At 39.5% G+C, this 23,474-nt stretch overlaps 1 protein-coding gene across 10 annotated transcripts in view; it reads right to left on the bottom strand.

Annotated features, from left to right (window-relative positions):
- Window positions 1-23,474, bottom strand: part of LOC307253860 (NACHT, LRR and PYD domains-containing protein 3-like) — a 30,883-nt gene that overhangs the window by 1,375 nt on the left and 6,034 nt on the right. The window contains exons 1-19 of one of the 10 annotated variants that reach the window (XM_080032064.1): window positions 18,848-18,918; window positions 18,707-18,761; window positions 17,937-18,055; window positions 17,297-17,399; window positions 17,104-17,205; window positions 16,910-17,017; window positions 12,735-12,848; window positions 12,218-12,296; window positions 11,927-12,137; window positions 7,460-9,260; window positions 6,313-6,486; window positions 5,997-6,170; window positions 3,646-3,819; window positions 3,327-3,500; window positions 2,402-2,572; window positions 2,123-2,296; window positions 1,101-1,274; window positions 828-1,001; window positions 46-92 (exon numbers count right to left, since the gene is read on the bottom strand). In XM_080032064.1, the coding sequence (XP_079888190.1) occupies window positions 46-92; window positions 828-1,001; window positions 1,101-1,274; window positions 2,123-2,296; window positions 2,402-2,572; window positions 3,327-3,500; window positions 3,646-3,819; window positions 5,997-6,170; window positions 6,313-6,486; window positions 7,460-9,260; window positions 11,927-12,137; window positions 12,218-12,296; window positions 12,735-12,848; window positions 16,910-17,017; window positions 17,104-17,205; window positions 17,297-17,385 (3,940 nt within the window). In that variant the 5' untranslated portion in view covers window positions 17,386-17,399; window positions 17,937-18,055; window positions 18,707-18,761; window positions 18,848-18,918. Of the gene's footprint in view, window positions 1-45; window positions 93-827; window positions 1,002-1,100; window positions 1,275-2,122; window positions 2,297-2,401; window positions 2,573-3,326; window positions 3,501-3,645; window positions 3,820-5,996; window positions 6,171-6,312; window positions 6,487-7,459; window positions 9,261-11,926; window positions 12,138-12,217; window positions 12,297-12,734; window positions 12,849-16,909; window positions 17,018-17,103; window positions 17,206-17,296; window positions 17,791-17,936; window positions 18,354-18,706; window positions 18,927-23,474 lie in introns of those variants that run through there. The other 9 variants (XM_080032063.1, XM_080032060.1, XM_080032062.1 and 6 more) reach the window with 9 other exon arrangements.

Below are 23,474 nucleotides of genomic sequence, written 5' to 3'. Positions count from 1 at the left end.
TTCACATGAATGGACTTGATTAAATTTCATTTTTTACACACTTACACTTCTCAAGACCAGGTGTCAACCACTGAACACATCCACGATCCACACTGGGAGAATAGCAAAGTAAGAGCAGCATAGAAAAAATTAAGGATCTTTTATTCATTATTATTGTTTTACATCATTTATTGTCCACAGCTGTGTAGACTGTAGAAAAAGTGCAACGCCAGAGTGTGTATAAATTACATGTAAAAAGCACGATGAACAAAATTACCGCACGCCTTTTAATATTCTGCCCAAGCTCATGAATCCTTTGAATCCCAGCTTTTTTCCAACTTTAAATCTAGTTTACCCCGTTAATGCAAACCCTGCTATCTCATCGTGAGATATGATTTAAGCACCGGAGAAGGCGTACAGTTTTAAAACGAGAAATACAGTCAAAGTATGACTGAACTAGATTGGACAGATGCTCAAATCTAGTTCAGAAAACTAACGTTTAAAACTTTTCTTTATTACTTGTTTCTAATCGCTAATTAACTGTGCACCATCCAGGCTGCAATCTGATTTCCGAGAGAAGACGTTTCTTAATCTGTTGTCATTTTCACAGTGACTGGTTCAGGTGTTTCACAGCTATGATACCAGTTATGTGACTGAGCGTGTTTATAGCCCCCACATTCTCTGATATACTGTTTATTCGACTTGGCAAGGCCCTTTTTCACTTTTCATTGCTGCACATACATGAACTAAAATAACAGTCTGAGCATCCAAGACCTATCGCTTTGAATTTCTCATTGCACTTGGATGATTTAAACATGGCCTCTTATCTTCCTTTTTGTCCCTTTTACCTCAGAGTATCCAGTCTCCATTGTGGATCCTTTACTCCAGTTGAAAGCAGCTTGACTCCTGAGTCTCCTGGATGGTTGTAGCTCAGGTCCAGCTCTCTCAGATGGGATGGGTTGTACTTTAAAGCCGAGGCCAGAGAGGAGCAGCCTCCCTCAGCGATTAGACAACCTGACAACCTTATAAATGGATATTAGTGAGGTGTTTTAATTTTTCAATGGCTTTTAAAAATAGTTGTGATATTGCAAATACACAGATACTACAAAGTAGCTAATCACCTGAGAGCTTCCAGTCTACAATGGTGACTCCTCAGTCCAGCAGAGACCAGCTTCACTCCTGAATCCTGCAGGTCATTGTTATTCAGATCCAGTTCTCTCAAACTGGACGACTCAGTACTAAGAACTGATGAGAGCTCCTGACAGCAATCATCTGTGAGCCTAGTTTGACTCAACCTGAAGAAAAGAAATATTTAAATTAAAATGTTCAGCCAGTAAAGATGGTTCGATCTGCAAAAACTTATCTTCGTAATACTTTACATTTTTTTTACTTTTTTCTTTCTTTCCACTTTTAAGTCCCGTCTCAAAACACATCTTTTTAAACTGACATATTGCATCTAACCCATTTCACCCCACTTATGTAAATTGTTCAATGTATCTTGTTCTTGTGTTTTTTTATGATTGTTGATTTTGTTTTTTGTTTTTAAACTTCCCTGTAAGGTGACCTTGGGTGCAATGAAAGGCACCCTCAAATAAAATGAATGAATTATTATTATTATTATTATTAAATACATTCATCCTTCAAGATCTATTTTATTTTTAAATTCTCGTCATATTTTTAAGAACAAAATGTATCATAAATCAGACAAGTAACATATGAACAAATCTTCCTGCAATAACCTTCAGAATAGTGCTAAGAATGATTATAGAAAAGAAAGTTTAGATTTTTGGTTCAGCCAGTATAAAAAAAACTCATGTTGAGATAATGGCCATTAAATATAGTTGTGTAGGAGAAATATACAGATGCAGACAGACAAGGTTTAGCCAAATAAACACTTAAATGTACATGTTGGACCTTTTATTCATTCTAGTATGAATGAAGACATGTTACAGAAACAAAAATTGACCAGTGCTTGAAAAAACAGTTTTTGCCTGCAGTGTACCTCCTTAAGAGCAGTCAAAGAAATAAAGTGTGTTTAACTTCAGGTTTTGATGCAGAAACCTTATATAACCTCACATAGACTCGACTGGAGATAATACATTTATTTATATTACATGAATGTATTGTTAAAACATGATCTAACCTGAGGGTTTCCAGTGGACAGTGTAGACTCCTTAGTGCAACAAAAAGCAGCTTCACTCCTGAATCCTGCAGCTCGTTGTTACTCAGGTCCAGCTCTCTCAGGCGACAAGATTCAGAGCTCAGAACTGCAGCCAGACCTTCACAGCTTCTCTCTGACAACTTACAGCCACTCAGCCTGAAGGATGTCAATAAGTTAACTTGCACGCAAAATGAAAACATCTAATTGAAAAGAAATGTGACTTGAAACTGCTGTATCACACTTAAATCATAAGATACAGACCTGAGAGTTTCAAGGGTACAGTGTGGAAGTCTCAATACAATAGACAGTAGCTTCACTCCTGAATCCAGCAGATCATTGTTACTAAGGTCCAGTTCCAGAACGGAGGAAAGTGAGCTGAGAACTGATGACACGTCCTGGCAGCATTCCTCTGTGAGGTTGGTTTGATTTAAACTGTAGAAAAGAAGCAGACAAAACTCAACATACTGAGTGTAGCTGCTAAGAAAAAGGCTTAAACCAGACATCCCATCACTATCTATGAAATCTTTGTAATGGAAATAATCCCTTTCTCCATGAGGCTTCAGTAAAGTAAATGTGGGGAAACTTGGGAAAAGTGGAAAGGGTCTTCATGTGTTTAAATTAGCTTTTGTACTGTATATCTCCTGCTGTATTTTCTTTTTATTAAAATGGAAACATCCATCGTTGTTTTCTTAGTGTTGTTTGCTTAAAAGATGAATCACTGTATAGATCGCACAAATGATGATTGATAACTTAATATAAATACAATGTGAATCTAAATAAAGATTTAAAAAAATAAAAGGTAAAGGAACATTTATTGTTATGCTACAGTATATTTCAAAAAGGTATGCACCCAGCCAAAAAATAGTCTGGTATGTGAGACATGACATGTAAATTATTGAGGTGCTTCTCGTGGATTTTGTTACCTTTAGACCCATGCTATCTGTTGTTCCCAGTCTTTATGCTAAAATAAGCTTCATATCTAACACTTGGAAAAAACAAAAACAAAAAAAACTTTTGAACTATTCCTTTGATTCTTTCAGGTGAATGAAGTAGAAACCAGAGGTACAGTATACACTTCAATATAAGTAAATAAATAAACTGACAATACATATGGACCCAAACCAACCTTAGGCACAACACACAACATATCGCAATACTGCCAACACCTTTGCTACATTCATCTAACCTGAGAATTTGAAGGTGACAGTGTGGACTTGCAAGTCCAGCTGAAAGTAGTTTCACTCCTGAATCCTGCAGGTCGTTGTTACTCAGGTCCAGTTCTCTCAGTTGACAAGATTCAGAGCTGAGAACTGAGGAAAACTCTTGGCAGCATTTCTCTGTCAGCTTGGTTCGACTCAAGCTAGTAAAAGTTAGAAAAAGAAAATCTTAGTTTTCACTGTCAACTAAAACATCTGATAATTTAATGACAATTTTTAATTTGATCAATACACAACAATGACATAAAACGTGCAAAATTTTAGTTTTAATTTAGGACGTGATATAACCTGAGTTTTTTCAGTCCACAGTGCTGACCCTCCTGTATATCAGAGAACAGCATTACTCCTGAATCCTGCAGGTCATTGTTACTCAGATCCAGCTCCCTCAGAGAACAGGAATGATGGCTCAGAACTGAAGCCAGAGTAACAGGGCTTTTGTCTGATAGATTACAGCCAGCCAACCTGAAGAAGAATTTTCCATTAGACACAATCTTTGAGATTAAATGTACGTTGACTATACATACAGTATATACACTCACTGGTCACTTTATTAGGTACACTTTGCTAGTACCGGATTGGACCTCCTTTGGCCTTCCGAACTGCCTTAATTCTTCGTGGTATACTTTCAACAAAGTGTTGGAAACATTTCTCAGAGGATTTTGTCCATATTGACATGATAGCATCACGCAGTTGCTGCAGATCTAACGAGTACGTGTGGTTATTTGATTTACTGTTGCCTTTCTATCATCTAGATGCCCATTCTCCTCTGAACTCTCACATCAACAAGGCATTTTCATCCACACAACTAACACTCACTGGATAATCTGTATTTTCTTTTTTGGACCATTAACTGTAATCCCTAGAGATGGTTGTGCGTGAAAATCCCAATAAATCAGCAGTTTCTGAAATACTCAGACCAGCCTGTCTGACACCATCAACCATGCGACGTTCAAAGTCACTTAAACCCCCTCTGTTGCTCGGTTTGAACTTCAATAAGTTGTCCCGTCCAGGTCTACATGCCTAAATGCATTGAGTTGCTGCCATGTGTTTGGCTTATTTGTGATATGTGTTAAGAAGAAATTGAAACAGTGTACCTAATAAAGTGGCCGGTGAGTGTACATTTATATACAGTATGCATATAGAACAAAAGTTTGGAACCCTTAAGTCATGCTTACTGTATGTATGATCATCATACAAGTAAAGAGGAAGTATTTCTTATATATGTATGAAAGGACACAAACTGATCCAACAGGAAAATTCATAAAAGAAACAGAATGAAATGAAACAACTTGGAATACTTTGATTTGACTCTGCAAAACAGAGTGACTCATTGACCTATTCTGTTATTTTTGTAGAGGTGATCATTGCTCGGCAAGACTTCCCTAATAAGCTTGTAACACCACTGTTAATCCTTGGTAAACTGGCGTTCTACTTGAAAAAACACCATAATAGAAAGTTAAGTTATTGCTAATTCAAACTGACTTTATGACCTTTATTTTGAAGCAGACACACAAAAGGTAGCATAGCATCAGTCACTAGCAGCATGTCTGCAGTGTGGGAGTTCTACCCACTGAAAGGAGATAAAAAGCCCGGAACTGTGGGCTCACACCAAAGCTTCATGTCAGAGGCAAGCCACCAGTCATTCATTTCCAATATAAGCTCGCCAAATGGCAGCCACCTGAGCACCACAGGTGTATTTGAAGCTTAGGTGTCCACAGTCTGTAATAAACCGTGGAGGAACTACTCCTAAAACATTCTTCGGAATAACATACTGTATTTCATCTGGCATTGTACAAATACTGACACTTAATACTTATCATTAGTTTTATATATGTTACATGTTTTATATTTTGGTTTTCAACGAAAGAAGAAAACGTTCTAAGTGTGTGTGTATGCTGTGTCATGATCCTGCCTGGGCCTCCTTGCCTCTGTTTTGCTTTTTGCCCTTTGCCCGTGTGCTTGTCTGATGTAATTGCAGGGTGGGAGTCAGGTGCGTTGGAGTCAGGTGAAGCACTCACAGCTGCCAGTAATCACTAATCAACCGCTCTTCATATACCCGGCCCGACCTTCCAGACACTGCCAGATTGTAGTCTCAGTTCCTCACAGTCAGTCGCTCTTCTTAGCTTTCCTACCTGTTTGCAGCTCCGTTTGCATTTTTGCCTGATCCTAAATTCCTGATCTCTCTGCCACAGCTCTCCCGGCCTGACTCCAACCACCGGCTCTAACCTGCACCAGCTAGCACTTCCTCCCGGACTCCTCTGCCCGCCTGCTCTGCTCTCGCTCAACCCCCTGGACATTCTCCATTGTTCTCCCCCTGGACCTCCCAGGACAGTTGGATTCCCCCTTGTCACCCCCCTCACCCCCTCGGATCACGGCCCGAACCCCCAGCTGATTCTTGTTAAATAAACCTTCTTAAACTGGTACTGTCTCCGCGCCTGTGTCCTCCCTATCCAGCCGTAACATGCTGTGAATTAAAGTTCTAAGGGGGGTCGGTATCGGAAGGTTTTACTCTTTACAAAATCCGCAAACGGTATAGTCAAAGAAAATTGCAATCGTTGCAGCCCTATTTATTTGAATTAATTTACTTTTTCCTCATCCTGTGAATTATACAAATATATATAAATATAAAAAATCCTTACATGAGGGTGACCAGTCGACAGTGTGGACTTTCCAATGCAGTGGAAAGCAGCTTCACTCCCGAGTCCTGCAGGTTGTTGTGACTCAGGTCCAGGTCCCTCACACTCGAGGACTTGGTGCCAAGTACTGATGACAAGTCCTGGCAGCTTTTCTCAGTCAGTTTGTTGTGTTTCAACCTGGTGACATCAATTGAAAGCCACTAAGTTACATTTTAGATTTGTCTTCCCAAAGCAACAGCCTGCGAGACTGAAGGAAATGGTTAGCCGTCTTATTTGTGTACAATTATGTTTCTGAAAGGTTTATATATATATATATAACCTCAGGGTTTCTAGTTGACAGAATTGACTCTCCAGTGCAGCACAAAGTAGCTTCACTCCTGAATCCTGCAGGTCATTGTTGCTTAGGTCCAGCACTCTCAGACTAGAGGACTGGGAGATGAGAACTGATCCCAGACCTTCACAGCTTCTCTCTGACAGGTTACAGCCACTCAGTCTGAAAGAATAACATGCAACAAAAATGTTGTTTCGAAACAATCCTTTCTCACCCTAAAAAAAGGAAAATGGCACTCCCAATCATTACACCAAAGCAGTGCTGCATTAAATGTTTTTGCTTGCATGCTTTTCTGTCTAATTTTAACCAAAGCTACATGCAACCTTGGCTAAATATAAACCAATTTAAATATGTAAAATAATTAACACAATACACACAAAAAACAATGTATGCATCTATACTCATTGTGAAGAAATCTTTCTGGAAATTATAAAGGGTATTTCTCATATTTTTCTGAGATTTTACAAGTGAAAAATTAAATCTAAAAATAAATTTGCTGGGCAATGAGCAAATTATTTAGTATACCTAATGAAACAAATTTGGTTGCATTAGTTGTTTGTAGGTGGAACCAGTATTTAGCAGTTAATGGCTTGGCAGATAATGAACTTTCCAAATTCAGACAAAATAATCCAGGTTTAAATTTTCATGGCCTTCATATTGTTAAAACATCTGCAAACCAATTTTTTTGGATTAATGTGAGACATGGCAGACAAACACATTATTTTAGTAAGCCCTTCTTTAATACTAGTATAAATAGTTTTCTCCTATACAACCATCTTTAATGGCCATTGACTCAACATTAGTTTTCTTTCAGTATTCCGAACCAAACATCTCAATCTGTAAAAACTTTGGACACAAATATGTTTTGAAAATCAAAGATTTTAACTCTGGCTCTATCCAACATCTAGATATTTGTATATGCGTATTGGCAAATTTGCATATTTATTCAAACATTTCTGGAATAATTTTATGGACAATGTCACGATGATATCTGTAAAATAAACATTTTACCCTATTCACCTGCAGTGTCTCGATTTAAGACTGAATGCATTGATCGTTTCAAACTTTAAATCCGAACAAATAAAAATACAGCCTCATAAAACTGTATAATCCATTCTGTTTTCTTTAAACTTACAGAGACGTATTGGAAGCTTTGACCACTGGCAGCAGCCTCAGAAGAGCCTCCTCAGAAGCCGAGTATTTCCTCAGGTCAAACACGTCCAGAACTTTTTCCGATGACAGCAGAATAAAGGCCAGAGCCGACCACTGAGCTGGAGACAGTTTGTCCACGGAGAGACGTCCTGAATTCAGGAACTGTTGGATCTCCTCCTCTAGAGAGCGATCATTCACCTCATTCAGACAGTGGAACAGATTGATGCTTCTCTCTGGAGACAGGTTCTTTCGGATCACGCGCTTGACATACTGGACTACTTCCACATTGGTGTTTGAGACATTTCCTGTGTTTGTCATCAGGCCTCGTAGGAGAGCCTGATTTGAGGGCAGCGAAAGGCCCATGAGGAAGCGCAGGAACAAGTCGAGGTGTCCGTTTGGACTTTGGAGAGCCATGTCTATTGCACTTTGGAAAAGGTATGCCAGCTTAGATTTGTCCCGTAAGAGATTTGACAACCAGGTTTTTGACTGACACAGCAGATTGACACATGTGTTTGTGAACGTCAGAAAGACGTAAAGAGCAGCCAGAAACTCCTGAATGCTCAGATGAACAAAGCAGAACACCTTCTCGTCATGCAGTCCTGTCTCTTCTTTGAAGATCTGTGTGAATAATCCAGAGTACACCGACGCCGCTGTTATATCGATGCCACACTCGATCAGGTCTGATTCATAGAAGATTAGATTTCTTTTCTGTAGTTGCTCGAACGCCAGTTTGCCCAGAGACAGAAGCATTGCTCTGCTCCCTGGGTTCCAACGTGGCTCCGTCTCATCTCCAACGTGATACTTGAGGTTCCACAGTTTGGCTTGGACCAACAGGAAGTGGATGTACAGCTCGGTCAAGGTCTTGGGCAGCTCTCCTCCCTCTCTGGTCTTCGACACATCCTCCAGGACTGTGGCAGTGATCCGGCAAAAGACTGGGATGTGGCACATAATGTGGAGATTCCTTGATGTCTTGATGTGGGAGATGATTCTATAAGCTTGCTCTTCATCTCTATCAAATCTCTTCCTGAAGTACTCCTCCTTCTGTTCGTCATTGAACCCTCTTACCTCTGTCACCATGCCAACACAGTAAGGAGGGATCTGATTGGCTGCTGCAGGTCTTGTGGTTATCCAGAGGCGAGCAGAGGGAAGCAGTTTCCCGCTGATGAGGTTTGTCAGCAGCACATCCACTGAGGTGGACTTTTTAACATCAGTGAGGATCTCATTGTTGTGGAAGTCCAGAGGAAGTCGACACTCATCCAGACCATCAAAGATGAACACAACCTGGAACTCTTCAAAGCTGCAGATTCCTGCTGCTTTGGTTTCAGGGAAGAAGTGATGAACAAGTTCCACAAAGCTGCACTTTTTCTCTTTCAACACATTCAGCTCTCTAAAAGTGAATGGAAATGTGAACTGTATGTCCTGGTTTTCTTTGTCTTCGGCCCAGTCCAGAGTGAACTTCTGTGTTAAGACTGTCTTACCAATGCCAGCCACTCCCTTTGTCATCGCCGTCCTGATTGGCTGCTGATCTCTTTTAGTTGGGCCTTTAAAGATGTCTTTGCAGTTAATTGTTTCCTCGGCTCCGGCTGGTTTCCTGGATGCGGCTTCAATCTGTCTGACCTCATGTTCACCTGTGACCTCGCCTCCGCCTCCCTCTGTGATGTACAGCTCCGTGTAGATCTTGTTCAAAAACGTAGGACTTCCTGTTTCAGTGACTCCCTCAAATACACACTGAAACTTCTGCTTCAAACTGGATTTGAGTTTTTGTCGGCACACTGCCGGAGATTCTGTACAAAAGAAAAAAGAAACGATAGTAAAAAGATGCAGTACAAACAGCAACTGAAATTGACTGTTTTTCATTCTGCTTTAAGGTTCATCACAGGAGATGCTTGTGACACACATCATTGTGATTTGTATAGAAATGTTGTTAATGAAAGACGTGACGCACATTGGCATGTTTTTATTTGTAAAGCCTTGACCGGGAATTATTTGACTACCATGATGCAAATTTCAGATGGGCCTCATCAGACCCGCTCCACTGACATGCTCATGTTATATGTTCCTTACGTCAGGTCTGAGCTTGGTAAACAGCTTTTAGCTTTAGTGTCCCTGACTCCTGGAACAATTTACAGCTTAAAATTAAAATAAATACATTAATATCTTTTCACAAGTTTAGACATATTATTTGTAATCTGCCCCACATAAACTGTAACTGTTTTGGCTAAGCAATGTTCTTCTTCTCCATTTTCGGAATGTTTTAATAGTTTTTTCTCTCCTTGTAAACGGTTGTGTTTTTGTATTTGTATTGTATATTGTGTATTTGTAAAACTCGACGTCATTGTAAAAGAGGGTCACCCCTCAATTGATCTTTTGAGGTTAAATAAAGGAAAATGAATAACACCCTCCTCTAGCTTGGTTTTTCCTAGCATGCCGGAAATGTGTGTGTAGAGATAGAGATAATTGATGCTTGTATTTTGCATTTGTTCAGCACTCTTATGACTCATGAACATATCAGATTTTGAATATGCACTCAATATGTTTGGAACCCAATGTATGTTACAATGAACAGCTGTTAATGCACTGCGGTCTTCGAGCAGCAAGTTATCTAGCATAATCTCAGATCCAGAAGTGTGATAAAACATGATAAAAACCATCAAAACAGACTTTGGGAAGGATTTTTACCTGCTCCGCCATTGTAGGCGCATAAAACATTCAACCATATGTCGCTCTGGCGTGCACCGGCAGTGAGACCATGAGTGAGATGGGTGCGGACGGGTGTCGGTTTGTAGCGTTCTCTCTTGTGATTGGATAAAATTTTGGGATACTACATAAAGTTTAATTACTTATTACAAGTAGAGCAGCTGACTAAGAGATTGGCTTTATGAAACGCGCACATCGTGTAAGTGATTACTGTATGAATAAAGAGAAATGTAACACTTATATTAAAGGCATCATAGGAGATTATCTGCAATATGCACTTTTTAATATGTTGTGAAAAGTGCTTTTTACACCCCAACAGCAATAAATGACTTATGGGCAATGAAAAAGAAACGAAAAACCCCCAAATTCTGTACCTTCTATAAACCTGTTAAAATGCTGACCAATCGGAGACGATGGACCCGTATCTAAAGAACCAATCACAATCCTGCGCGTTCTCTCCCCTCTGTGTGCGAGCCTGAGCGCGTTCACGGAGGGCAGAGAAAGCGTTCGTGCCATATCGTAGTAGGCTACCTGGCAGTGGACTAGACTCGTGACTTGAGCCTTTTGACTTGACAAGTCTTGCTACTTTCCCCAAAACCCAAAGATTAAAAAGTAGGCTATATTTTTAAGTAGGCTACTGCTCTGTATCTTTCATCATGTAGCCTAGTGTAGCGGAGGAAACTGGTGGATGTCGCCTACCGGTACCGCGCTGATCTGCTTATCACTGGTTTCACTTCAGAGGTGTCGGCCAGAACACCACTTAAGGCCAAAAACGTCAGACTATAAGCATGAGAAGAGGAGTATGGTTTTTCCGCTCTTTATTTTCCTTCTTTCACAGGCACAGCAGCATAGATCGCAGGAAAAGAGACACAGGCTTACATTCCGCTCGTGAGGAGACGTTAGAACAGCTGTTGCGACCTGCGAATCGCGGCCGTCAATAACATCCATAAACTGTAACTTATAACAGCGATCGGGACTGCATGTACTTACTCACACACGGGTGATTCACATAAACACGTTTCAACTGTGTCGACTACTGCGGCAACATGCGCGCTCACACACCTGACCGAGAGAGAAGAGAAAAGGAAACTTACTAGACAGACCCTCCGGCCGACTGACGTCACGGCCACTAACTGACAGCTATACTGTCATCCACACTGAACAAAACTCATCTCAACACTCTATAAGAAATAACAACACTGTAACCTATAAACTTTGGGGCCTTTTCTGCATGTAGCCTATGTGTGAGTGTTTGTGTGTGTGAGTTAAATGTTAACAATCACTGGTAAACAGTGCAATTGGGAAGTGCAGCCAGCAGCGCTCGTGCACGGCTGTGTGTCGAGGGGTGGGGGAGGGAGTCCCGAGGGGAGAGGGAGGAGTTAAACGGAACTCCGAGGACAAGCTAATTTCAAATCATGCTAGCTCTCTCAGATCGTACAGTATAGCTTTAATATAAATAAACCGCTTACTTCACCTTTAAATAATGTTATACATTATATGTAGTCATTGAGCACTTTAAGACCAACAACTCAGCTTCAAATATGAAAAAAGTTAAGAGCTGAATATGCAACAGTTTCCCTTTTTTTAAATTGGTTTACTTTTACCACATTATATTATCAATATAGAATATACTGTAAAAAGGGCTTCCTTGATAGGTCTATACTACTTCTAGCAGTTTAACAGTAAACCATTTTCCTTTTCCTTGACTTGTTCCTTAATTTAAACATGTTTAAGCTATAAAAAATCCTCTTACTCCTCTGGAGACAGTCAGCCAGCTCGTACTGCTTTAACTTTCTTAGGATGCACAGCACGATTGTCATTAACGCCTCTCTGCTTCTCTTCATATCCTCGTCTTCATTGCCTTCATCGCTCAACACCTCTTCTTCCAACGGCTCGGAACTGAGAACCCCCCACATCCTCTTCAGCTCCCTCTTCACCAAGCTGATAATGTTCTTCTCAACTAGCTGGAAAATGATGTATACACTTAAGCTTTCAATATAAACTTGCCCAAAAATGCTCCATAGACAAGAGCTGTAGTACACACCATTAATATGGAGTCCGTATCTGGTTGATCTTCAAGGCCAGACGGACCGATGTGAGCCCCTGACACCTCTCCTTGTAGTCTGTGGGAGAAAAATCAGCTCAGCATCAATTATTTCCACACTAGTTCACTTTCGTATGACTGTAAAAATGAAATAAATCCCATACCCTATGTTTTCCCAACTTTGAGGCTCTTGACCTCTTCCAAAAAACTATATAATGTTCATTGAATCGTCCTTTTCTAGCAAAAAGTCCATAAATGAACTGGTGCCACTTAATCAGATGTTTCATATTTTAGAAAACTATAAGAGACTGAAACTATTAATTGATTATGAAATTATATGTTGATTAATTATCTTGTTGACCATCTCGTTACAGCTTTTTCTAGATCAAACCAATAAATCAAAGTTTAAGCTGTATCAATATTTGAAATGATAGATTATAAAGAAAGAGAAGTTAAAAGTGTTTCAAAGCTTTAGTTTTTACGAATAATAGTCTTCGTAAACAACACGTAAACTCACTCTGTGTCAGGAGAGTCAGAGTGTGGTTTAAATGTTAAAGGTGGCTCCTTTGACTGGTTGCTCTTCATGGACACAAGGCTGGGACCTGGGGATGCTGGTCTCTCCTCTGGGATCCTAATTTAGACAAAACATACGATAGTTTCCCTCTTAAGTCAAAAAGAAAGAAAAGAGGAGGACTTAGTGGGCTTTCACACCTATAAGTCCACACCAAGGTCCGAACTAAGGACTATTTTTAATCCCCTGTAAAGATTTGATTTGCTAAGGTTTGGTTTCAAGTTTCAGTTTTGCCAGCGCACTAAAGAACTTTCCGTGACATAGGCCTATCTACGTCTGTGTTTACCACCTACATCGTCTGCGTCTCCCTATACTGGACAATGATTGGTTTGTAGATAGGCGTGCGTCTGACATCAGCGTTTCTATTCGGTGGAATAGCCTCACCAGTTTGAATGAATCTTTTATATACTATCTATGGAATGAATCAATAAAGAAAAATGCAAACTGATTAATTTCCTGCAGTGCTGTATAGTTCAGGCAGCCACCCAGACAACTAACGCACACCTCCAGCTTTGACTACAGTTGTATATAAAAAATTACAATAATAAATTGCCCGTCTCCCGTCAGCAACCGCTGCCTCCGCTCCTACAGTTGACCCGTCAGCGGCTCATTTCTCATCTTTGTGACTGGCGATCGCTGGTCAGGACTTCCTGTAATTGGTTCGGAAGTCCAAACCATCCAAAAACTGCCCTAACACTGGACAAATACCTAACCATGGCTCAGAATAATCCGGATCGAAACTACCTTTTTAGGTCGGACCGGGGTCCGCATGTTTAGTCCAGGCCGAGGTCCACGGGAGGTTTCCCATCTGTTATTTAAGTTAGGGTCAAACGGAAAAGTCCAAAAGTCCGGACCAAATAAGGTAGGTCTGATTCTGAAAGCCCATATCATTAAAATCACTTCCATTATTGCCTTTGAAAAACCTAGAAACACCACACATGTGGATGACAGTAGGGTCAACAGTAAGCAGAGCCGGCCCGAGGCATAAGCAAACTAAGCAGTTGCTTGAGGCCACCGACCGCTAGGGGGCCCCCCTCTCCCTTTTTTTGTTGAGTTTGTGTGTTTGATATTGACATCATTTTATGCAAATGTAAGTCATCATACAAAAAAGGAATACAATGTTTTGGTCTAGATAATTAATAGCCTAATAATTGAATCAGGGAGGTAATCCGAAATTAACTGATCACGTCACGTTTACATCCATGCACAGTGAGTATTGAGTTTAATTAAAAACATTTGAAAATTGGGCTGCCCTCAGTTGCCTATGCACTGTGTAGTCTATAGCCTATTTCAACCTTGTCTGAGAAAAAAAGATAGCTGGACAACAGAGTTCTTCTGCTTCGTTCCTCTCACTGCATTTAAATGCATTCATTATATTACAGAGAAATAGGTCCTGTAAAAGATAAAGAGCTCCAAGCCCATCCCAGAGGACCCTCCATAATATTTTATTTTAAATTAATATTTTTATGGAAAATCCATGTGCCTTTCTTCAATAGCTTCTAATTCATCCGACCCAGTGTCTCAAAATTATTTGTTCACACAAAAGGTCTCAGATTTAGCCTCTTAATCTTTCTCTCAAAGTGCACAAGATTCATGCATTTCACTTTAAAAACATAAAAAAAAATCTCCTGGGGGGGGGGGGAACCCCCGGACCACCCTAGGAGGGTCGGGAACTCGGCTTTCATATATTTTCTCCCAGCTGAACATTGGATGCACTAGCAGAGAACACTGTGTGTTTGGATAACATTTAACAACAGGCAATAAATTTGGGCAGCGCTACGATTGAAGAGGGGCCCCCGAATCATATTCCGCTTAGGGCCCCATGAAGGCTTGGGCCGGCTCTGACAGGGGGAAAGGGATTAAGCAAAAACTATTCACAACGCTTCACATTTTCCACATCTCGTTATGTTACAGCCTGGAATAATGCTGGATTAAATTGATTTATTTTCCTCAAAATTTTATACATAATACTCCATAATGACAACTTAAAAAAAGTTTGTTTGACATTTTTGCTAAATGTATTAAAAATTCAAAAAATAAGAAATCACTTGTACATACTGTACACAGCCTTTGCGATCAAGCTCGTAATTGAGCTCAGGTCCATTCTGTTTCCACTGATCATCCTTGAGATGTTTCTACAGCTTAATTGGAGTCCACCTGTGGTAAATTCAGTTGTTTGGACATGATTTGGAAATGTAATAATTTGGCTGTTTTAACTCTAAACAGGATGTTAGTCAGACTCTGGGTTTTCCCTTTCGCTCAGTACTTTTCCACTGTGCACATACAACTGCTGACTTTGACTTTTTGACCCTCATACTGTGAAACTTGCTACAGGAACAGAAAATGCCACAAGATATTTTTAGATTAAGTCTGTTGCTATCAGATACACGCTTCAACACAATTCACACGTTTAAATACCACATGAAGAAGTTACACGTGAACAACTGGTTGGCTTGTTGATGTCAATAGATTAACTGGCCAATTAGACACCCAACATTTGGGGCTCAATCTGACGAGATCCTGCGAGAGCTCTGTCATTGAGTCCAGTACTGCCTATACTACATGTGACCGAAATCATTTATTCTTCTGAGACCTGTAAACTACTCCGTTCCGTTCTTGGGCTTCCAACTGAAATGATCGGGTTTTTCAGCACTTCACCTGTCAGGCCTGTATGGAAGAGCGGCATAGACGGAAGTTTGCCAAAAAGGCACCTGAAAGACTCTCACTCCAGAGCGATCTTGACCTCAGATTGGGGCAACAGTTCATCTTTCAACAGGACAACGACCCTTAGCACAGCCAAGATATCAAAGGAGTGGCTTCAGGAGAACTCTGTGAATGTCCTAGAGTGGCCCAGCCAGAGCCCAGACTTGAATCCCATTGAACATCTTTGGAGGGATCTGAAAATGGCTGTGCCCCGACGATCCCCATCCAACCTCGAGCTCGAGAGGTTCTGTAAAGGCCAGGACACACCGGCCCGATAATCGCCGTCGTAGAGTTTCGAGGGGACGGAGACACGAATCTGTTTGGTGTGTGCCGTGAAATCGGTCGTAGTTGATGTCGTCGGGCTTCTTCTTTCTTTTTCGGGCGGCGGACAGTCTTTCAGTTTGAACAATTTGATTTGTGGAGGGCTAGCGAATCAGTGAAGCCTCCATATGAAAACAAACGGGGATGCGACGGATATAAAAGCAAGAGGCAAGATCAAGGCGCAATGTTATGATGAAATAAGAGAGTAAAGTATGTCCCAATAGTATGCCTACTGCATCCTAACTAGATTCTTTTTATTGTCGGATGTAGTATGTAGAATAGAAAAAAGAAAGAGTATGCGATTCGGAACGCAACCTATGTTTATGGTCTAGAGAGCCGTCCCATCATTTCCGGTTTCCGTATTTTTTCGGGCCACAATACAGATTAGCGCCGCCTGCTGTTATGGAGACATTACGTCCCGCGCAAGCGCAGAGCGTACGGAAAGGCAACAGTCGGTTTGGTGTGTTCTTTGCACTTTTTCGGCCGTGACGGGAAGACTGGAGCTCCCTGAATCGGCAGTCACCATTTTCGGGTAGTCGGACTGGTGTGTCCTGCCCTTAAAGAGGAATTGGCGTAACTTGCCAAAGACAGGAGTACCAAGCTTGTGGCTTCATATTCCCAAAGATTTGAGGCTGTAATTGCTGCCAAATGTGCCACAACAAGGTATTGAGCAAAGGCTGTGAATACTTTTGTACAAGTGATTTCGTCATTCTTTCAAACAATTTTTTTTAAGTTGTCATTATGGTGTATTATGTGTTAGCCTGGAAATCCAGACCTGCCGCTAGCCGCTGGCAAATTAAATTTGCTGCGCCTGTTGGTCTGGACACTCTCCATTGAAGCTCATTAAATATGTCAAGAAATCCTGAGCTACCCGTCATTTAAAAATGTGCTTAAATCAAAAGGAAAGTTTCCCTTCAAAATAAAATAAAAATCATGTAAAGCATAATGTCAATTGACCCTGTTTGAGAGGACTGTTTTCTAAAGTGGATAGGAGGCTCCCTCGATTCGTTGCTCACACAGATGAAACAAACACACAACAAAAATGGTGTCCCTCCAAAAGAAAAAAATGCTTAGTACTAAGGAAAATGTCAACTTACTGTGTTTCAGGGGAGTGTTTTTGAAAGCTGATAGGAGGAGCCCTTGATTGGTTGCTCTTCATGGACACACAGCTTGGTAAAGGAGAGTCTGGTCTATCCTCTAGGATCCTAATGGAGACAAAATAGCTGACTAAATAAAGACAGTTTGCCTCCAAAATTAAATAATAATTTTATTACGCATCATTTTGACTGACCTAGTTTCAGTGGATTGTTTTTTAAAGTATATAGGCTGCTCCCTCGATTCGTTGCTGTGCATGGACACACAGCTGGGCACAGGAGATGGCGGTCTCTCGGAGCTTAAACACAAAATAATTGTTTTTAGAGGGGAAAGTGATACGTTTACTAAACTCTGATAATCATGATTAACAGTTTAGATCCTTGTATCACCTCTGAGCTTGGGTTGAGTCTTGACATTCCCGAAGTTTAGAGATTTTGGAAGGAGTTCTCCGCTCATTTATCCCCTCGGGTAGATCCATAGCGGTGCTCACACCTTTACAGAACCAGAACCAAAGACGCAGGGTCCGTCAAACTGAAAATGAAACTGTAGATGCTATGATAAAGTCGACCACACATGCTTCATTGTATCGGCTGTCTTTATTTTGGCTACGGACATGTTGAAAACTATGATAAGAGCTTTGACAACAGTCAGAGCTAACTATTCTGGCTTGTGCTTCTATTTAACATTGATAGTTGAAAGTTGAAATAGTAGGATATATTTTACTCAAGTCAAAATGTATAATGTGTGTTTTGTCATAGTAAATTATAGTGAATATTATGGTTCAAAATAAGGTTTGTGGCCTCTAAACACCATGCCATGTGGCTGCAAGGGCCCTTGAAAGCTTTCCCTTATAGGCGGCCCAGCGTCCATGTATACTCTTCATCTGTAGAAGAGACAGTGAGGGATGATACTTTGTTTCTCAGAATATTTTTAAGTAACAGCATGGAGCTACACAGCACCTAAAATGAATTCAAGCTCAAACATGCAAAACAAACTGAGATGAGTGAAACATATTTGAATATCCCTTACCTGAGCTTATAATTCTTTTAAGTAGCCTAGGTATGTGTCTGTGTGCGGGCGTTTCCTGGCATTGCCTCTCTTTCCCCTTATCTTCCACACGGCCGGTATTTCGCTTCCAAGATATTTGCCTTACTTGAAACACACTGTTTTAACTCAGGACGGTATATGTCAAATGTAAAATAAATAAATATTACCCCTTACTGACTCCATAAGTTACACTCATCTCATGGCCAGTGCTTGTTTTATCCCACAGTTATGGTTTCTTCAACACAAACAAAGGAATTGGCTGCAGAAATGACACAGCCAGGTGGTTTAACTGTTTTTTGAAAATGGGCATGACCAGTATTTGTCATGGTAGAATTAAATAGCCTATACAGGGAAACGAATATGGAATCTAATACAACCCTCTATTTCAGTGCAATACCGTGTGTTTTTGAACAATTTTTTTATATTTTGCCGAAGATTATTCAGGAAACTTTTTTTTTTCAATAGAAATTGCAGAGATGCATACACTTTTAATGTAGAGATTACCCTAAATACAAAATGTCTTTTCACATTAAATTAAACCATAAAAAATACAAAACTGATGCATGCTTAACACACACTTAGCCTATATCTGTTTTAATTGGTCGTTCTGATTTACAAGAAATAAACACGAAGTAAACAAAATAACGCCAAATAAGCTTTCTTTACAGAATGTGACACATTTAATCATTTAATGCTAAAAGAGTATGAAAAAGCCCCGCATAAAATTCATGAAATGTAACTTGCATATTTACCTTTTTTCCTCGGTGTAAATGCGTCACATCACAACTCGAAGTGAAACTAAACCAACTTTAACGAGGGAACCAAGAACAAAAAGACAAACGAATGACATAGGCTAGAAGAGGAGAGAATGAAACTACGAAATAGTATTTCACCTTCGGGCTGCAGGTTTTTATCAGAGTTCTACAAAGTCCATCGATCGAGAGCCAGCTCATCAAGGTGTTTCAACTTGTATTAGGGTAAATAAAGCTCTGGCTGCGATATGTATTTAGGTATATCAAGGATCCTCCCCTCTCCCTGGTGCACAAAGCGCCATGCTAATCATAGCAGATCATCACATAGCCTATTTAAGAAACATGAAAAAGTTGGTTTTCGAGGCAGGATTTGTAAACTGTGTTTTTTTTTAGAGACAGTGCCTAAAGGCCAAACTCAGGGCCGAAACTATACTGTATATGAAGGAATAATCTTACCTAATATAAAGATAGCAATTATGAGTCATAATCTAAAACTCGTTTCATTCACTCTCATGTGATACCAGTCGCCTGTACAAACAAGGCGTTAGCTGGTATTGAGGTGATGTCAGCAGACCTAATTTATTTTAACTTGGACTACTTAAAAATCTATTATCATACAATAGTATGTATTTCCTCTTCATTTGTCTATAACCTGCTGCAAAAACGGCCAACTCTGCTTTGAAAGTAATATTTTAGTTTATAGGAAAGTACTCAAAATGTTTCAAAGGCAGCATTGTAACAGTAAAAGTGATGCTTACAAACAAAACAATTTGAATCAAAATATACATAAGAGGAGAAAAAATACTCAAAATGAAGAGAGGTCAATTTCAAATGAATGCATTATATCGCTGGATTATAATTAGTGATGCATGTAAAAGGTAGAGATTACTTTACAGTATACTGCTGGCCCAGATCAATAAGTGTAATCTTAACATTACTAGTACATCAAGATACAAACTAAAATATTAATTTGTGCACATAAGGTTACAGTTGGTTCATTGAGGTTGTTTGCTTTGAATAATTTTAAAAGTAGATTTCGCTGGTAATGATTCAATTAGATTTTTGACATTTTCCTGAACACACCACTAATCATTTCTGCTTTAAAGGTTGTGTCGCCTGTTCTACATGTTTGCCCTATAAATTAAACCTAAGATAACTACATATATTTAGCAATAATGAGAAACTTATGGAAGAGTTTATTAGACTTTAATATCTGTGAAAGCAAAACAGTTTTGTAAAAGCACAGAAGACAATTGACAAGTGTGTATCATGATTCACACGTATTTCACTATCCACAAACCTGTAATTTTTGACATGCAAATATGTAGAACTTACTCTGAAAATACAAAGTCATATTTACGCATTTACGGATCTGTTTCTGCTTGTGAAAAGGGGTTTGCATATTTGTGGATTGCCTCCTGTGAGTTTGTGAGCCACATTACATTTTTACATAATTTTGTCCAACTTCTACCACCGAGATCTGTAGAACAAGCCTTACAAATGTGAAGTGCAATAATTTGTATGTGTGTAATTGTGTTTTGTAAAGTTATATCCACACAAAGAAAAAGTGATTTGCAAATATGTAGAATTTAGGCTGTAAATGTGTATTTTAATTTTGCATAATTGTTTTAATTTTTTTTTAATGCAAATAGTTTCACCACAAAAAAAGACATGTCAACTCTTATTTACACATTTACAGAACCATTTCTACATGTGAAACTGGCTCTGCGCATTTGTGGATCGCTTCCTGTGCGCTCACGGAATATTGTCCCATTCGTGCCGCAGAGATCTGCAAAAATGAGACCTGTAAAATGAGGTCTGTATTTTTTAATTCTGTATCTTTAGGTGCAGTTAGACAGGTCCACCAGCAGATGGCGAACTCGCGGCGCAGCCTTTATATACTATTTATGGGCGAACCACATGGCCCCCTTGACCAATCAAAGGAGCTTGTTTAGGGGCGGCCACCTCATTGGTTCATTTGGAGGCCTGTCACACGAACAGAGGAGGGGAAAAAAGATGTCCACAGCTCAAGCTCATTCTCGAGTTCGTCGGACATTGTTCCTCGTGAATGAGCAGGAAAGCAGCTGGCTGCAGACTAGCGGAGCTGAGTATCGGTGATAAGAGAGGTATGTTGTTATACTGACCCACCATTATACTATCATACAGTAGTTTGTGCGCTGGTCACCTGCGAGGGTAATCAACATTTCTTGCTAGGCTTTTTAGCGAGCTAGCTGATATGTTACACTAAGCATGATTATTTGAGTTTGTCGCCGTCATTTTTAGCACACAGACATGCCGCGACCCGCGACAGGCAAAGCTTCTCCCTTTCATATAATATTTCAATTGTAATACAACAATATGCCAACTAATTATAGATGGTCATTTAAATGCAGGCTATACATGTGTGGGGCAGTTACCTCTAAAAAAACGTTTTACTCTTAGTAATGTGTGTGTTGGTCACCTGTGTATCTAGTAACTGGTGTTACAGGGTTAAAGTGATAGTATTGTGAGCTTGGTGTAGTTAAAGAATTGCAGTAGCATTGCCAAAGTATTGTGATCAGATGAGTTTCATAATTATGCACTTCAGGGGAAAAAAAACATGATTAGCGTCACCTTGTTTATTTTTATAGTTTGCAAAGTAACACAAGCTGTCAAAGAAAGGTACTACAAGCCTCCCATGACTGTTATGGTGCTTTCAGCTGGACATGCTTTTACATACAATAATGCTAAGAAGAATACCAGGAGCCAGTACTGTAATGAGATTTTAATTAAAACATGCATACTCATATGACACATGGTTGTGTAACCTATAATGTTATGGACATTATTGTAACAGAATGTATCTTTCCCCATTTAGGAAATGCTGCTGAATCGTTTTCTGGACTGGCTGCACTACAGACCATCAAGCTCTGGACCTGGACCATCTCCAGTTCATACTGTCACGGGACCAAACCAACCTCAGATCCCTCAAGCGCATGCAAAGCACTGGCTATGTTAAGGGTCATCTTTTTCATATCCCTGTTAAAAAGACCTTATAGAAATCACAAGCAAGGACTAATGACAGTGCACTAACCTAATGCTGATTAATTGGTTATCCATGAACATTTTGACTTTGTCTATTTTATGTAAGTTGGAAAATTACAGAACTAAACATGTGAATGTATTTGTGAACTCATAACTTTGTTTTACTACTCCTCAGTTGTAGTTTTCTAGAGTTATCCAACCCCACTGTCATCATGCAGTTTTATAAACGATTACTACATTCTCTGTAACTCCTATGATGACCGGGCAAGCGTAGGTTTCATGTTTGCATGTGGATGAAATGGGATGTTGCCTTTGAACCACCTCCACTCACGTCAGCCATGGGAATCTCCCATCCAATTCAGAATTTGACAAGCTATTCTCAGCTGCTCTTGGGACAGTGGAAGTGAAGACGACTAAAGAACAACACTAACAATTATCAAAGCACTGGAAACAGATCATTTAGTTACTGCATGCTAAAGTAGATAGATGTTCTGCTAGTTTGAAAATATGGTAGAACAAAAGTTACTTGCTCTGACATGGCATTGTTAATGGGTGAAACTATTATATTGCACACTTGTATTTTATTTGTTCTAGGTGCTAATTCTTTTTTGCTGCTGGGCCCGTTTCACAGTGTTACATTGCTTTGTGGTGTACTCCTGCCTGCTTGTTTATTTGATGTATTTCTTTACTTTTTATCCATTTCTATGGACCTATTTGTGAACCAAAAATAAAGATTGATTGATTGATATCACTTGAATGGTCACATACAGTTTGTTGCTAGGTTTTCACTTAGTCAATTGGACAGACCACATATCAGTACAATCTGTGTGCTCAAATAATAATTGTGTTTTTTATATCCTATACATCCCTAGAATGTTTTGATGTGATAGACCTTTTATATTGGTAGCTTTTCAGTGGTTATCCCCGCTTACAGCAAAAGTATGGGCTACAGTAATTAAAAGTGAGACACTGAAGGGGAATAGGATTATATGTTCATCTAAAAGATATCAAGAAACTTTTTCAGTTGATTACTTACATTAAATAAGCATTTTATGTTATATTACAATGTTCTTAGAAATGTAATATGACAACTTCATCTATGAATGATGAATTTATTTATATATTGTGTAATTTAAAATCTTCATGTCCAAGTCCATCCCAGATATTCTCCATAATGGTCTGAAGTGCACCAAAATGTGCAAGATGCAAACATGTGACAACCAACTCAGTGAGAAAGAGTCTGCTGCACAAATGAACCACAGAATTGGATGAAGATGCTGATTTGTGTGCAAGCATAAGGAGTACATTACATACCAGGTTGACACATTTTGAATGCTGCTGTGCATGTTCATTTATGCAAGTAAAACATATTTTGACTGAAATATGAGCCAGTTTTGTAAATATTACATAGTATAATTCTGTTGTACATGTTTTACTTGTTATACTATAAGTCAGTTGCCCTGACACAAGCAAGATATCAGATTGAATGAAGGAAAGAGGATCTCCACGGTAAACATTTTCCCGGTTATCTCAACAGTAGCTTTTTTACTTCTATACCAAAAATATCAACTTCTAAAACACTTCAATAAACTAAACTTTCCATAATCATTTTATTTTTGAGGTTATTACAGCATGTGTTCACATGTTGTTCATTGCCTGATTTATGAGATATTTGAAAAGGTATTTTTAAGACGGTATTTATTTAATTTAATTGAAGGCTTTATCCATACTGGCTTCATCCAAA

Source organism: Ammodytes marinus, assembly GCF_949987685.1.
Source record: "Ammodytes marinus genome assembly, chromosome: 8".
In the NCBI taxonomy this organism is placed as follows: Eukaryota; Metazoa; Chordata; class Actinopteri; order Uranoscopiformes; family Ammodytidae; genus Ammodytes; species Ammodytes marinus.
The sequence above is the reverse complement of the archived record's forward strand: the minus strand, read 5'-3'. Positions and strand labels throughout refer to the sequence as shown.